Source organism: Cryptosporidium muris, genomic scaffold (genome assembly GCF_000006515.1).
Source record: "Cryptosporidium muris RN66 scf_1106632373469 genomic scaffold, whole genome shotgun sequence".
Lineage (NCBI taxonomy): Eukaryota > Apicomplexa > Conoidasida > Eucoccidiorida > Cryptosporidiidae > Cryptosporidium > Cryptosporidium muris.
This window is the reverse complement of record NW_002196581.1, coordinates 169104-184352: the sequence shown is the minus strand read 5'-3', so window position 1 is coordinate 184352 and position 15249 is coordinate 169104. Positions and strand designations below refer to the sequence as shown.

The 15249-nt window shown below is 27.7% G+C and overlaps 6 protein-coding genes and 1 non-coding gene across 7 annotated transcripts, besides 12 other annotated features; 2 read left to right on the top strand and 5 right to left on the bottom strand.

The window, feature by feature from the left end:
- Positions 1 to 25: 25 nt before the first annotated feature.
- On the bottom strand, positions 26 to 5914 carry CMU_011210 (uncharacterized protein; the record flags this gene model as incomplete). The annotated part of the gene is made up of 2 exons (XM_002142485.1): positions 26 to 4104; positions 4171 to 5914. 2 exons carry the CDS (start codon positions 5912 to 5914, stop codon positions 26 to 28), a joined length of 5823 nt encoding a protein of 1940 aa, XP_002142521.1.
- Positions 5915 to 6368: 454 nt separating this feature from the next.
- Positions 6369 to 6401: a sequence feature (AT_rich).
- A 148-nt stretch (positions 6402 to 6549) lies between these two features.
- Positions 6550 to 7593, bottom strand: CMU_011200 (arginine N-methyltransferase 1 protein, putative; the record flags this gene model as incomplete). The annotated part of the gene is made up of 1 exon (XM_002142484.1): positions 6550 to 7593. One exon carries the CDS (start codon positions 7591 to 7593, stop codon positions 6550 to 6552), a length of 1044 nt encoding a protein of 347 aa, XP_002142520.1.
- A 64-nt stretch (positions 7594 to 7657) lies between these two features.
- Positions 7658 to 7686: a sequence feature (AT_rich).
- Positions 7687 to 7945: 259 nt separating this feature from the next.
- CMU_011190 (DEAD/DEAH box helicase family protein) lies at positions 7946 to 9478 on the top strand (the record flags this gene model as incomplete). Its single annotated transcript, XM_002142483.1, has 1 exon — positions 7946 to 9478. One exon carries the CDS (start codon positions 7946 to 7948, stop codon positions 9476 to 9478), a length of 1533 nt encoding a protein of 510 aa, XP_002142519.1.
- Positions 9479 to 9517: 39 nt separating this feature from the next.
- Positions 9518 to 9572: a sequence feature (AT_rich).
- A 74-nt stretch (positions 9573 to 9646) lies between these two features.
- CMU_011180 lies at positions 9647 to 9728 on the bottom strand. Its single transcript has one exon. It is a non-coding gene; the product is annotated as a tRNA-Ser (tRNA).
- Positions 9729 to 9938: 210 nt separating this feature from the next.
- Positions 9939 to 9981: a sequence feature (AT_rich).
- Positions 9982 to 10093: 112 nt separating this feature from the next.
- Positions 10094 to 10354, bottom strand: CMU_011170 (uncharacterized protein; the record flags this gene model as incomplete). The annotated part of the gene is made up of 1 exon (XM_002142482.1): positions 10094 to 10354. The coding sequence occupies one exon, from the start codon at positions 10352 to 10354 to the stop codon at positions 10094 to 10096; it is 261 nt and encodes an 86-aa protein (XP_002142518.1).
- A 418-nt stretch (positions 10355 to 10772) lies between these two features.
- Positions 10773 to 10829: a sequence feature (AT_rich).
- Positions 10830 to 10998: 169 nt separating this feature from the next.
- CMU_011160 (4'-phosphopantetheinyl transferase, putative) lies at positions 10999 to 12123 on the bottom strand (the record flags this gene model as incomplete). The annotated part of the gene is made up of 3 exons (XM_002142481.1): positions 10999 to 11160; positions 11230 to 11842; positions 11978 to 12123. 3 exons carry the CDS (start codon positions 12121 to 12123, stop codon positions 10999 to 11001), a joined length of 921 nt encoding a protein of 306 aa, XP_002142517.1.
- Positions 11162 to 11215: a sequence feature (AT_rich).
- Position 12124: 1 nt separating the features above from the next.
- Positions 12125 to 12152: a sequence feature (AT_rich).
- Positions 12153 to 12343: 191 nt separating this feature from the next.
- CMU_011150 (DHHC zinc finger domain-containing protein) lies at positions 12344 to 13864 on the top strand (the record flags this gene model as incomplete). The annotated part of the gene is made up of 1 exon (XM_002142480.1): positions 12344 to 13864. The coding sequence occupies one exon, from the start codon at positions 12344 to 12346 to the stop codon at positions 13862 to 13864; it is 1521 nt and encodes a 506-aa protein (XP_002142516.1).
- A 26-nt stretch (positions 13865 to 13890) lies between these two features.
- Positions 13891 to 13965: a sequence feature (AT_rich).
- A 72-nt stretch (positions 13966 to 14037) lies between these two features.
- Positions 14038 to 14105: a sequence feature (AT_rich).
- Positions 14106 to 14435: 330 nt separating this feature from the next.
- Positions 14436 to 14490: a sequence feature (AT_rich).
- Positions 14491 to 14501: 11 nt separating this feature from the next.
- Positions 14502 to 14536: a sequence feature (AT_rich).
- A 96-nt stretch (positions 14537 to 14632) lies between these two features.
- Positions 14633 to 14675: a sequence feature (AT_rich).
- Between the last annotated feature and the right edge of the window lie 574 nt (positions 14676 to 15249).

The window sequence follows — 15249 nt, the reverse complement described above, 5'->3', positions numbered from 1 at the left end:
ATTGCTCTTTTTTAGATTTATTGACTTAAACTATAAAATTACTAATTAAACTTAAATCCTTCTTAATATTCTTCAATAAGACCTTCTGTAATGGTGCAGATAGATACCTAATACTTTGTATACAACTTTGATATACTAGTGTATTCGTAGGATATAAATTACGTATATATGAAGGTATAGAGTTATTTATATTAATACGTTGAAGTGTCTTATTACCAAGTCCTAAACAAGGTGGGATTGTATTATCTAGGGCTTTTTCAAGCTGCCTAAAGAGTGTCCTTTGCTTTTGCCCGATAAATTGCATAGAGTAAAATGAGCCGTTCTGTCCGATAGCAATAACAACTACACGGTTTTCAACTCTAACTTGTTTCATATTCACAATACTTGTACTAATTTTACTTATTGATTTAGGCTTTAGAGTCTCTCTTTCAATAATTTGAGTTGCATTAAAATCAGGTTCAAAGACATATATATTGTTTCTATTATCTGCAACTAGTACTGCCATATCTTTAGCATTAATAATGGGCTGTGCAGCTGTACAAGTAAATTTCCATAGTGGGTGTGATCTAGCTAGCTTTACCATTGTTTGGGATCCTCTACCAGAATCTGTCCTTAGCATTCCAAGATGAATCCCCCTTCTAATATCACCAACAAAAAACAAGGATTTGAAGTGAGAGACACATGTAATTCCTAAAGGAGTATCCATAAAGGTTCCACGTATAAAAGAATTATCATCTTCCTTAAATTCATGTATAAATAATCTATAGCCAAATGTATGGATCATATAACTAACAAGAGATGATGGACTCCTTAGTCCCATGTTAGTTTGTAGAATTGGATAAGCAGCTAAAGCAGGTATAGCAGGTGCTACAGGAGCAGTTGTAGCTGGCAAGTCAATTAGATCAACACATGTAACAGGTCCACGATATACCTTTGAAAAACAAGGATTAATAACAACTATATTAGTTTGATATAAAGCCTGAGATAAACGAGATGGCCAATAACTTGATAAACCTGGCCATTTATTTGAATTTAATGGTTGATGTTTAGAATCAATCATTATAAGATTATTTTTTTCTTCATGTGTAGAGTAATTGCTCTCTCTATTTAATAGAATATGTTTTACTCTAAATAACAAAAGACGTCCTTCAGCTTCATAATATTGAGTTGGATTTGTCCCAGTTCCAACTATTAAAACATCTACTCCTTGGGAGTCATGTCCAAATTTGATATCAAGACCAACTTCCCAAGGTCCAAAGCTAAATCTAGCAAGAGGTTTTGCATAGTGTATTGTCTGATTTATTTGAAATTGTATAACTGGAGGAAATAAGTCATCTAGAGAATATATTAGTAACTCATGACGAAGTATTCCTGATTTGTAACTTGGATGATACTGTTTTAAACTTTTTTTATTTGAGTTAGTTGAATTTGAAAATTCGTATATTTCTGCTTCCTTAACTGCTTGTGTAACTAATTTCGGTAATATTTCACCTATTTCGATCCCAGGAGGTAATGAATCATTGAAGGAACTACAATGAAAGTCAACACTTGGGATTCCAAGATCTGGAATGCTTGTCAAAGATTTTTCGAAACACTTTTCAGGATTTCTAATTAGTTCTTGGTTGTATAATATTGTTTGTGCTTCTTTTCCTCCAGCTTCAAGACAGCGTAAATATCTATAAAAAGCCATTTGTTGAATATGAAAGCCATTGAGATGATGCTTTGCTATATCTGGTATTCCAACTATAAGAGCTACAAGTTTATATTTCTCGCTAAATGCTATTTTTTGAGGAATGACCTCAGGTAAACAAACTCTTCTTAATAGCCAGTTATCATATGAAGTGGCTATTGGCGGAAATATATCCATTTGATATGTAAAAGGAGATTGAAATATCTGAAACTTAATTTGGTGATCATACTGAGTTGTTAATAATATCGACATTTTTGACCAGGGTGATTGTATTGCTGAAATGCAATTCGTCTTTTTCTCAGATTCAAATCTAACAATACTGAATTTACTTCTACTTTCTATTATCCATAGAGCATTACATGTCATTTCATTGTTTTCCAGATTGTTAGGTGAGTTTATCTGTGAATTGTCTGTATCTTTAGCATCAGTAACAGAAGATGGAGGAACATAAATCCAACTTGAGCAAGTTCCTTTAAAATATTTAGTAATATGACCACATTTATAAACTGATAATGGAGGTTCTTTAGAAAAAGTATCTTCCATACTACTAGAAGAAGTAAATCCACTTAAGGGAAAAAGTGGGTAGAAATTAGTAATACTAGGGAATATCCCAGGAAGATTTGGCTGAGGGATTAATATCCAATTTATATTAGTGTCTAGCATAACATCACGCAGTGATTTATATTTCTTTCTACCCATTTTGTTGAAAGATTTATATGTCAGTAATGGACGTTTATTTACTGTAATTATAAGAAGCATTTCACCATAATTACTTAGGCTAATCATCTCAGCCGTCACCAAATGAGATGCCTCATTAAATCCTTTACCAAATATATTCGTTTTATTGGTTGAACCATTTTGATTAGAGTCACATGTTTGACTTTTCACTTGATAACATTTCTCTACAGCCTCTTGGATAGAAAAATTACTTGCTAACATATCTTCTGAGTACTCTGCTTTAAAAGTGAATTCTGGTTCTACAATAGGTGATATAATACAAGTTATTGGACGACCTAAATCAAATTCACATTCAAGTAGACGCGAAATTGTATTTTCTAAAATATAAGAATAAGGAGTTGCAACATTTCTTAATAATGCAGGTACCGCAGAGATGAATGGTGAAAAAAAAACAATTCTTTGGTGATTTTCAAGATCAATCATTATAAGAGCACCATTTCTCCAGACTTGACTATATACTATCAAAATAATTATAGAACTTTTATTGTCTAAATTGTGTTTTAAATATTTATCTATATCACCAGATTTTCTTACATCTTCCAAATACTTGCCACTATCTGAAACTGTATTTATTTTCTCATTGATTTCAAAGTTTTCCTGTGTATCTGAATCTTCATTTGAATCAAGAACAACGGATAAATGTCGAAACCAGAAAGTTGGATTGTCAGGAATATCCTCATTTCCAAATAGAGAATGTCCCTGTGATCTTTGAAAAATTAAAGAACTAGATGTAGTATAAAATTGAAGTAACTGCTGATAAAGGAGATCAAGGGATAAATGAACAAGAACAAAATTACTGTGCATTGCTATAACTTGACCTTTTACTATACTAGAATTTAGTGAATGTGTATTTTCATTAAAATCACTTTTGTTCTCTAGTTTGATAAGAGCTAGTTTAGAATTTTCCAAAAGGAGTATAATAAAAGATTTAATAATGAGACATTTGGCAACCATTGGAGCATCTAATTCATTCTGTAAAATTGTATTCATAAAGTCTAATTCTATACATCTTTGGGACATATCAGATGACAATACATAAAGACTTGAGGAGGTAACTTGGATAATATATATTCCATTATTTGGTAAACAAATAGATCCCATAGCAACTGTACTACAATCTCCATCAAATCCGTATAAACCAGTCGAGGGATCTAATTGGGTTATATCTCCAACAATAGGAGAATCTTGTTGAACTGTTTCATCTTTTATATTGCAAGCATTATAGTCATTTCCAGATTTTTTCATAGATTGCTCAATTATCTCTAGTGAAAATATATATGTTTTACCAATAGCTTCTAAAGAATCTGTTGTGAAAACTATAAATTTTGATTTGTTATTAATATCATTTATAGACCAATGGTGAAGAACTTCACCTAAAGAAAATTCTGTGATGCTATAAAGAGGTATTTCTTTCTTATGAAAAGTTATCTGACCAATTGGATAATTTCCACCAGTGCTAAGAATACATTGAGTCTCTAAACTTCTTGGTTTTGCCATTGAATCATTAGAATTATTCAATTCAAGGGTACAAAAATCACGTAAACGGTTTGGACCTAAATCCATATAATCTCTAATATAAAATTTTATTGATGAAATATCTGATACCAAATCTTCAGAATTACTATTTTTACTTTCTTCTAAATATAATTTTTCAATCATTTCAAAATCTAAATCATCTCCTGAAAATGAAATCTTTGATCTTATTCTCTTTGATTTAGTATGCTTATTTTGATTAACTTTACATGAACTAACAATGCGATCATAGTTTATGGTAAGTAAGTTTCTTAAACATTTATCAAAATTAATATTACATAAAAAGTCTTTATTAGAATCTGTGAGATTATTTTCTGTATATAAGTCTACTTTACTGAACAAGTTATTCTGTATTTCATCTCTACAGCTTATTATACCTTTCATTTCAATATCTAAAAAAGACACACCAGAACTTGATGATACATCTCCCACAACTAATATAGTACCTCTGCCAGTAGACTCTTCACAAAATAACCAAAATGCAGATTGTACTGGAAAAATAGGAATAGATATTGCCAAGCAAAATGAATCTATCATAGAGTAATCACTAATACGAGTTCTTTTTTGCAGACTTTCTAGCTTCAAATCTAATCCTATAGAACTTTGGCATATATAAGAATCTTCTTCAGTTTTCTTAGAATAACTTCTGAATTGATGAGTCCAATCCCAATATTGCTCTATTTTAAACCAATTTATAAAATTAAAACCATGAGGTTCTTCATGAGCTAAGTGCAAAATTAACCCCAAAACATAAGGTTCAACTTTATTAAATAATAAAATACCATAGTATTCACTTGTACAAATGAAATTTACAGCAGATATAAGTTCTAAATCAACCATTAAATCACTATTCTGTATAAAAAGTGGTTTAAGTGGGGAAATAAAAGATTTCACAGGTTCTGAACATGCTTCTATAGATGAATTATTATTTCCAATAATTTGTGGTCTGAATGTCAATTCATTCTGTACACATATATCAATTTCCAATTTCTTAGTTGGGATCTCATTGTAGTCATTATTTACTGTAACCAAAGTAAATGGATTATGTAAAATAGATTTTATTATGATGCAACTCTTAGAGGCAATTATCAAACCTCCAGATATAGATATATTTGGTAATTTTTCAGTATTAATAGGAAATAACTTATAACAGTCCATTGGAAGTAATTCAATCTTTTCTATAATATAAAAATTCATTATCTCTATATTCAAAGAAATAAAAATTAGATTAACACTATTTGAATGAGATTGCACAGCTCCATTACTAATAGGTCCTATCCTTGTTAGTATACCTATTCTTGGATGTGCAAATACCTCACATTTATCAGCAATAAAACATGTATCAACTATAGTATCTACAAGTAAATCAGTATTACAAGTAATCCCCCAGCAATTAACTATATTAAGTATTTCCTTTTTTTCAGAGCCTTTAAATTCATAACTTAATTTCTTAGTTACAAACAAAATATATTTAGGTAATGTTATCATTATCATTATCATACCAATATCGCTATCTTTACTTGTATTTAAAGATTCCATTTTAACCAAATCATCCATATCTATCATACCTTTACTCATTACATTAGCCTCACTTGTTTCATTAAGTAAATTATTCACTGATATAATAAATCTATTAACGATCTTCAGACAATTATAGTTTTCATCGTATTTGTATATACTTAAATTCCAATTGGAAAATAATAATGCAATAAAATCAACAGAATCATCCATTCCCTTTATTATGCAGCAACTTACTGGACTTATTATGAGGTCCGATGATGTAGTAAATCTAAATGAATTCTCTGAAATTTCATACAGTTCAATCTTTTCATTCTTAATTAATATTAGTTCCGGAAAGCCTCTTGAATCTTTATATCTTTTCTTTACAAAATATCCATACAAAGAAAATTCAGCCCGTTCACTTGTACAATATGTATTCACAATTGCTGACATAATTGAATGGAATTTATACTTCTATTCTTCCCAGCTTGACATAAGGCAGAATACCCTTTAAATTCTGTCTTGCCGCTATTTAGTACAAAATTGGGATACTTAAACTTCTTATAATTTGGTATAAGATTCATACACTTTGCACATAAAATCTCAAAAATATAGTTCTTATATATCTGGATAATTCTCATTATAAATAGCAGGAAGTGTTAGATATTGATGGTATTATATATATACCTCAAAATTTAATAAATAAATAGAGATAAGATTTCTAACATCTAATTATCAAAAAAAGACGAATATATTTGAGAAATATTGGGTACCAATATATACATTAATTTAAATGGTATCAAACTAGGCTTGTCTTAATATTAAGTAAGAAGTCTTAATACTAGCAATATGGTGCCGAGACCTCTCCCACTCTAGACAATTATTTAAGTAGTATAGTGCAAATGACAAATAAATAATTTAATTAATTAGTAAATAATTACTAAGACTTAGTAATTTCAAAAAACTATAAATCAAGTTATATTCATAGTTTATACTTTAAAAAATAGTCTTAAATTGTTAGGGCTTACTAAAAAAAGTACTATAATGAAATTCCTTAATAATAGGATTTTATATTTAATCCTGCAACTTTATCTTAACCTATAAAAATTAGTTTTTTCTGTAAAGAATAGATCTGTTTTAAGTGAATATTTTATCTTAACATCTAAATCTCGTATATTCTTAGGGTTTTTTCTGAGTGCAAATATACCAGATATTACATCTCCTACACTGCATACTAAGTCATCTTCTATGTAGAATACACATTGTTTCCAATGCGTATATTTACCAAAAGGTCCAGTGGTAAAGCTTACAGGTTTATGACCTGAACTAAAGATTACATCAAACCATACGATAAATGCATGTACAAAATCCTTTCTTTTAACAGTTAAGTAGAAGGGTGATGCAAACTCTAAGTCATTCTTTGTGCAAGTATATAGGTCTAGATCTAAAATGCAAAAAGAATTAGTATTTACAGCATTATCATTAACTGTATCTACAATAGGTTCCTCCATAATACAATTCCTAACATATTTGTAGTTGAATCCATATACATTATTCCAATAATCCAGTTTCTCTTGTTTATATTCAGCATCTTCAATACCTGCAATGAACATCTGAGTTCTATCTGGGAAAATTAATCCATCTTCTGCTAACCACTTATCACGGCATAATAGAACAGTATCTAACATTGATTCGTATAAAAGTAAATATCCCATCCATTCCGAAATAATAATATCAACTTTCTCTACAGGTAAAACCGCTTCCTCAGCTTTACATTGAATAAATGTAATTCGATCTTCTAGTTTATTATCTTTAATAATATATTTTGCTACATCGATTATTTCAGAGCATTCAATACCATAAACATGCTTAGCACCAGCTGTAGCTGCAAACATACACAATATACCAGTTCCACTACCAATATCTAAGACAATCTTATTTTCAAAAATATGTCTATTAGTCATTATAGCTTTCTGGTAGGATCCAGTTCTTACAGAATCCTTGAGCATTTCCTCATGTATTCCAAAGTGAGCATAAGAGTTAAAATAGTAATCTGCACTACTTATATTCTCTTGAACTAAGACATTCCACGAATTTTTGAATTTTTCCAATTCTTCTGTTGTAGGCTCCATGCTACTCTTAAATAATTTACTTAATTAAATTTCAATTTTTAGGAAATTTTAGAGGAAATTACTCTAAAATTTTAATTAATAAAAAGTATTATACAAAAACAATGGATGAAATTGGAGTGGAAAGATTATTTTATTATATCTCAGGGAAGAAGATGTCAGACTTCTCTATTATCTTTATAATTGCAAAACAATTGTCTTATATAAACTTTACCGCCAAATGGTTTTTTGATTATTAGCGCCTAATGGTATTATTTTAGAAAATAGTTATTGCTAATAAATATTAAATCCTTACTTTTTCAGTCATAAAAATAGAAAAATAATTATATAGCTACTGTCTCTTGTACTATTAGATATGCCTAATACTGAAGAGAAGGACTTAGTGGCTAAAGATGGATCAGAAAGTAATGATGTTAACATTGATGCACTTAAAGCATATTTCCGCGATGTCTCAAATATATCGAAATTAGAAACTGAACCTAATGTTTATAAAGGTATAACAGTTGAAGATGGAAATAGTGAGGAGAGCAAGAGCATAGTTAATAAGTTGTACGAAGTGGAGTCTTCATCAATATCTGTTGAGACTATGGATCCTAGAGCAAAGTTATATTCTGCCAAGGATTGGAGTGACTTGAATTTGTCAGAAAATCTGATAAAAGGAATTTATGCTAAAGGTTATAATCGTCCCTCTAAAATACAAGGAGCTGCATTACCCTTTATTTTGGATTCACCAATGAATTTAATTGCTCAAGCTCATAATGGAAGTGGTAAAACTGCAACATTTATATTAGCTATGTTGGCTAAAGTAGATACAGGTATTATTCACCCTCAGTGTATCTGTTTATGCCCAACTAGAGAACTTGCTCGTCAAAATATAGATGTTGCTAATGAGCTTGGGATTTATACTGGAATAACAACATGGTTAGTTGTTGCCCATGGTGATAAATATGATCGAAGTACAGGATCTCAGATAATAATCTGTACCCCTGGGAAAGTATTAGAATTCTTGAAAAAAAGAGTATTTCCAACTGAATATATGAAGATGATGGTTATTGATGAAGCAGATGAGATGATTGACCATCGGAATTCAATGGCTCCCCAAGTAGGACAAATTAGGAAATTCTTTAGACAGAATCTCCAAATACTATTGTTTAGTGCTACTTACCATGAGGAAGTTCGTCAATTTGCAGAAAGAGTAGTCCCTAACGCAAATAAGATTATTGTTAAAAAAGAGGAATTAACACTTAAAACGATTCAACAGTTTTTTGTTATTTGCAATGATGATAATGATAAACTATCTTTTTTATCAGATTTATATGCTTGTATGGCTATTGGACAATCAATAATTTTTGTAAATACAAGGAAAATTGCATTCTTTATTGCTGAAAATATGAGAAAAGATGGTCATGCAATATCAGTTATATGTGGAACACAGACTAATTCAGGAGAGAAAATGGATCATAAAGTGAGAGATCAAGTTATGGCATCCTTTAGATCTGGTGAGAGTAAAGTTCTAATTTCAACAGATGTTCTATCTCGTGGTATTGATGTGCCACAAGTTACACTAGTTATTAATTTTGACTTACCTCTTCAAACCAATGATATTGGTAATATAGAGACTAGAAATAAATTTGGAGAGTTAAATGGATATTCTAATATATATAATCAATCTAATCCTATTGAAATGGTTAAAGTAGATAATGAAACATATTTGCATCGTATTGGAAGGACAGGTAGATTTGGCTTAAATGGAATCTCAATAAATTTTGTCTTACCCAATCAATTATCATTAATTAAACAGATTGAAACATATTATAGCTGTAAAATACAACCTCTTGATAGAGATATTGAACACCTGGAGAGTATTCTTAAATCTCTTAGGGAATAGATTAAATATTAGATATTAGAACAGATATTAAGTAGCTTGATATATTAATAATTAAGTTTTTATCATTATAGTATTTCATATATAATTATTTATACCCTTAAAATTATCCAATTCATTAATATTAATTTCTAGAAAAGAAATAATAATAAAAAACTTAACTATAAAAGGCGATAACGGCAGGATTCGAACCTGCGCACCGAGACGGTATCAGTTTTCGAGACTGACCTCTTAACCACTCGAGCACGTTATCATTACCAGGTAAGTGCTCCCTTTATAAATCCAAAGGAGGCATGAAATATTTAAAACCAAAATTAATTTACAATATAATACATTATCCTTAAATATACTACATGTATATTTGTAAATATATTAGATAAAAGTATAATACTATGCAACTAAATAATTTAGATAAGTTAACTAAGATTATATACTATTAGACAAGTCACTATTGTCTAATTTCTTTTTTTTATTTAAAAGGAAAAAACAAATAAATAATAAAAATTGTAAATACTAGGTGGTACTTACTTATTTAACTACTAAAAATATCTTATTAACTTTGAAATATCTCCTTTTATTTTTTAGTTACTTTTTAAAAGTAATATATCAATTTTATAGTTATTCCCAATTCATATACTCATCTTGTAATTCACCAAGGCATTCTCTTGCATTCCCCTTTTCAATACAATATAATCTACCTTCAGAGTCAAATGTCATAAATACAACATCTGTTATCTGAGTAATAGAAACTAATTCCCCAATAATTCCAACACGATTTTCAACTCCTAAACTTGAGCTTCTAAATTGTGCATTATCCTTTATTACAACATGAGTTGGATATTTTGGACGAAGTATATTTGTACATTCAGTATTATTCATATTTAGGATAGCCAAAATTCTTGTATAAATATGAGGATTCTTTTTCTTGATAAAATAGGAAAAAGTAAATAGTATGGGTATTATAAGTAATCAAGTTGCATATATGCAACAGGGACAAAATGAGCGCTGTGTCTCATTTACTTGCGAGTGATATAATAAGGTGCAAAAAGATGATAGTATAATCCACATTATTGACTTAACTAAATTTTTTAAATATAAAGATTCATCTCTTTATAAAGATATATAATTTGTTGTATCTATTAATAATCTGTAGAGCTAAAATCCTTTTTTTTATAGTACTATCTAATATTGTGTGCAAAAGTACCAATAGATCTAAAAATTTCATAATATTATAAATGGGTCTTTAGAGATTATCATTAACTAATAATTTACTTCCAAACTATATAGAGATGTACTCTAATATAATAATATATAATAGTCATTATTAAATATTATAATAATTATACATAAATATCCGAATCATAACATTACAAACACTTTTTAATGTTAAATTTTACTTTAATGTATATTTATCCAGGATATTATTTATATGAATTTGTTTAATATATATCTAGTTATAAAAGTAAAAAGATCAATATTTTTGGAGTACTTTTTATTCAAATAATTATATAAAAGTTAGTATTCTATTCACTTACATTTGATATATTAATATTTGATGGACTTGCTTTAGATATTAAATTATCTGTATCATCAATCATTCCAAATTTACCAACCAGACTTTTTGATGATATACATAAAGATAAACTATAATCTATTATATCATTTAAATTAAATATAGAACAAGGCTTTAAAAAATAATAATTAATAGATATATAATAATAGAAAAGATAAATATTATTTGAAATTAGTCATACCTGTAATAAACCATCTAGATAAATATCAAATTTTTTTACTGGAGCTTCAGAAACATTATTTTCAGACTTTTTAATTTCTAAGTGAAGTCTTTTTGGTTCAATTTGTAACCCAGCACCAATACATTTTACAAAACATTCTTTTAATGTCCAAAGATCCATAAATTTTTTTACATCCTTATCTATATATTTCCACTCAGATTTATCAAAGACATTATGAAGATTACTAAAAAGTTTTTCTCTACCCTTAATTTCAATGTCTTTTAAATTAGTACTTGATTCTTTTACTTGATTTATTATACGACTAGGTATACATGATTTCATTATATCTATACCTACAATATATTTAGAAACTGCCACTACAACAACTTCTTCATCATGTGACATATTGAAATTTAAATATGTTCCCATATCTTCTTCTGTATTACTATAAATTAGATGTTTATGATTTGGTATTCTTGATAGCTCTCCCTTAGAAATATCCCATCTTGGTTTTTTGCCATGAGTTCTATATATATTAACTTTCGATGGTTCTAATCCAGAGTATTCACTTATACAATACCTAGAAAGTACCCGACTTATTAAACTTCTTTTTTTATCAAGTAATAATCTATATCTAAGTGTTAATTAAATATTAATGATATTTTTCAAATATTTCAACTTTTTTGTTCACAAATTCTCTTATGAAATAAAGATATAGTCATATATCTCTTATAATATGGCTATTAGATATTTTAAAGAAAAGACTTACTTTTGAATTTCCAGATATTCGCTCTGTGTCAAAAGTCCATTACTTGTAAAATTATATTGTATAACATTTATATCTTTAATTTCACTAATTTTACACCAAAAAATACACACAGAAAATTCATTAAGTAATTTTACAAGATCAAGCATGTAATATTGTATAATATAATTTATAAATACCAAATATCCTATTATTCTTTTATTTACTTACAAACCCCAGTACAAATTAGCAAAGAAAGAAAAAAACCGCCAAAAAAGTCTTTGCATATATCTTGGCGGTTTTATGGGAAGCTATTATTTCTCATGAAAATCAAAATCTATCCCTTAACTGTTTATATATAATAGTATATATGGGGAAAATATAAGGATAATGCACTATACCATCTCGAAAAAAAATCCTTTAGGCTTATTACCATCTCGTTTTTTACTAGATTCTACAAATAGCATTAATTGGACTGGTTTAGCTGTGTGTATTGGTAAGATTTTAGTATATTATCCTGTTTGGCTATTAATCAACTATACATCTAATAAATGGTATAATGAAAATGGTCCTTTTATTATAGGGATGACAGTAGTTTGCAGTTTAATTAATTATACAATTTATATACTAACATCATTTAGTGATCCTGGTTACTTGAAGACATGTCCATCTACATTGCTGAAACCTATTAACAGCCTAATTGATTCATATAATGATGCAATTTCCATTGAACTAAAGAGTTTTGATAACCAAAATTTAGATATTAATACTACTACTAATAATAAGGAACTAAATTTTACGTTTACATCTTCTTGTGATGATATAGATCTTGATTTAAACCATGACAATTTAATAGATTCAGATTTATTTATAGATGACAAGGATACAGAATTAGAAAATTTGGAAAAGGGGATTATTGATATAAATGACAATAATAATGTAACTGATAAGATTTTTCTATCAAACTCAATATTGTACGATAATACTTGCTTCAATAATAAGGAACTTATATCACCTATTAGGCTAGATAAGAGTACTGCAGCATTAAGTATAGCAATAGAAAATGTTCCTAGTCAACTAATTCAAAAAATTGCAATGAAATCACCAATAAATATAAATAATATGATGAATAATTATCACTTTGAAGGTCGCAAAACTCCAGAACTTGAAATGGATAACGCATTTCAACTGTCAACTGAGGCAACAAGTATACAGAATGATTTTGATGTACCACAATCTCCCTATTCTTCTGATGAGATTGACTTATTACCACGAATTAAAAGTCATAATATAAATTCGACTACTTTTCGAAGTTCAAATGGCTTTTATACATTTAAAAATGGTAGAATGTATCAAAAGGGAATAAGACTAAGATTTTGTGATTATTGCAGAATGTATCAACCTTTGAGAACTAAACATTGTATCGATTGCGAAAGATGTATAAGAACCCATGATCATCATTGTCCTTGGATCGGTCATTGTATTGGGGAGTACAATAGATGCAAATTTTGGTGGTTATGTTTTTTTCAATTACCTGAATGTATATGGATTTTATATTGCATATACACGGTTTTATTTACAGCAAAATTGACCAAAATTAATCTTACTTTATCCGATGTTTCTATACTAATTTTGGTTGCTTCGTTAAGTATTTTTATGGGTGCTCTAACTACTTTATTAATTGTATATCATTCTTTTCTTGCTATATATAATCTGACAACATGGGAAAATTTGGCATGGAACAAGATTTCCTATCTTAGATCATATCCTGAAAATAATGAATCACCTTTTTCTAAAGGTTTACTATATAATCTTGCTGTTTATTGCATACCTTATTATGTAGATGATCTTCAATTAGGTCAAGATGGCGAAATTTTATGGGAATTATGCAATAAAAAGATTTTAAATTAGTTATAAGTATATCTGGCAAATGTAAGATATATTATGAAATATAACTATGAAAAATTATTTTAATAGTAATATTAACAAATATAAAATATAAGATTTAATTTGGAACCATAAACTTTAAAATATTCAACTACCTCAAGTCTATATTTATATACCTTTATATACTCAATTATTGGAATTTTTTTTTATTATATATTTTACTAATGAAAATGGAAAAAGAAAATATTATTTCTAAATTATTAAAGAGATTTTATAGACTATAATATTTGAATATTCAATGATATCTTTGGAAAATCTATAATACTCATACTCATAAGATATATAATTGAAGTGTTTCAAAAGAAAATATTATTTTAATTATGAGGTAACTATTAAACTAGCTAAGTATATTTAGATCTATATCTAAATATTATACTATTAAAGGTATAAATTCTATATATTTCATTTTATTGTAATCCAGTTAGTTAATTTCAGTTATATATGAAATTATTATCATTACTATATTCATACATCTAAATCTCACATATATATATCCTCAATGATTTATAAATTAAATTATTGTAAATACTGGAAGTATATTATATATAAATAATAATAAACTAATAATCATAAGATTTAAATAATTAAAAGGGTTCTATTCATAATAAATTATAAGTATTAAATAACTAATAATATCTCACTTAAATTAATCTGTCATAGAAAGATATTGGTGATACTTTTTCCCACATTTATATAAAACTTAATATTGAAATCTGAGTAATTTTTAAGTTGTAATATTATTCATTGATATATAACTAATTAAATATTAATATAACAACAATATATACACTATTTAACCATCTATACTCCAGTATTCCCTATCTTTTCTTCTTGGTTTCTATAAGAAAGAGTAAATAAAATAAGATCCCATTTAAACCATTATTCCATATAAAGCTTACCTTTCTTTGAATCTTTTTATGTGTCTTTTGACTAAGCAAACTATTTACATATATAATATATGTAATTACTAATGCAAAACATATTAAAAGGAACAATGATATAAAGAAAACTGAAGACATTACATATTTTATCAATTATCATGTATAATCTATAAATACTAGGAATATTAATGAGATTAGACAGAATCTTCAATATATTTATTGTCAAATATAGTTCTTAAAATTCACTTAAGACACACTTTAACACTTTTTTTTTCAATATATATAGTTTGTGAAATAATCTAAGTACTTATAATTCAAACCCAGAAGAGAAAAATCTCATATTAAATCACAATAGTCTTTGGAGATATTTAATTATATAAAATCCATATATGCCTAAAATTTAGCAATATTATATTTCCAAATAAAATTAAAGTTTTGGAAATAATTTATTTACTATATTTTAGCAAT